Here is a 429-nt window from a genome sequence, read left to right on the forward strand (position 1 = left end):
GACTTGGAGTCCGTATTGGGAACATGTGAAAGAAGCTTGGGCAATGACCAAACACAGAACAAACTTATTATTTCTCTTCTACGAAGATTTGATAAAAGTGAGTTCTAGAAAAATGCTAATATATTATATAGCATTCTAAAGTATTACATAATACCCGCTATTTCTTAAATAAAAAATCGTAAAAGGTTTCAAATATTAAAAAAATCAAATTTTATGATATTATAATTTCTAAAGATAATATTTACATCTATTTCTAGGATTTACCTGGAAACATCAAAAAAGTCGCCGAGTTCTTCGGTAAAGTTTACAGTGATGAGCAGATTGTTAAATTAGCGGAACATTTGAAAATAGAGAATTTCCGAGAAAATCCTATGGTAAATATTAATTCTATAAAAGGGTTTATTCGACAAGGAAAGATAGGCAATTGGA

The 429-nt window shown here is 29.1% G+C and overlaps 1 protein-coding gene across 1 annotated transcript; it reads left to right on the top strand.

Moving 5' to 3' along the window:
• Nucleotides 1-6: 6 nt before the first annotated feature.
• On the top strand, nt 7-420 carry LOC105462153 (sulfotransferase 1C2-like; the record flags this gene model as incomplete). The annotated part of the gene is made up of 2 exons (XM_011708685.1): nt 7-97; nt 258-420. Coding segments are annotated over exons 1-2 (217 nt in total), but the record flags the coding sequence as incomplete, so codon positions are not given.
• Between the last annotated feature and the right edge of the window lie 9 nt (nt 421-429).

This window comes from Wasmannia auropunctata, unplaced genomic scaffold (genome assembly GCF_000956235.1).
Source record: "Wasmannia auropunctata unplaced genomic scaffold, wasmannia.A_1.0 LD269468.1, whole genome shotgun sequence".
NCBI classification, from domain to species: domain Eukaryota; kingdom Metazoa; phylum Arthropoda; class Insecta; order Hymenoptera; family Formicidae; genus Wasmannia; species Wasmannia auropunctata.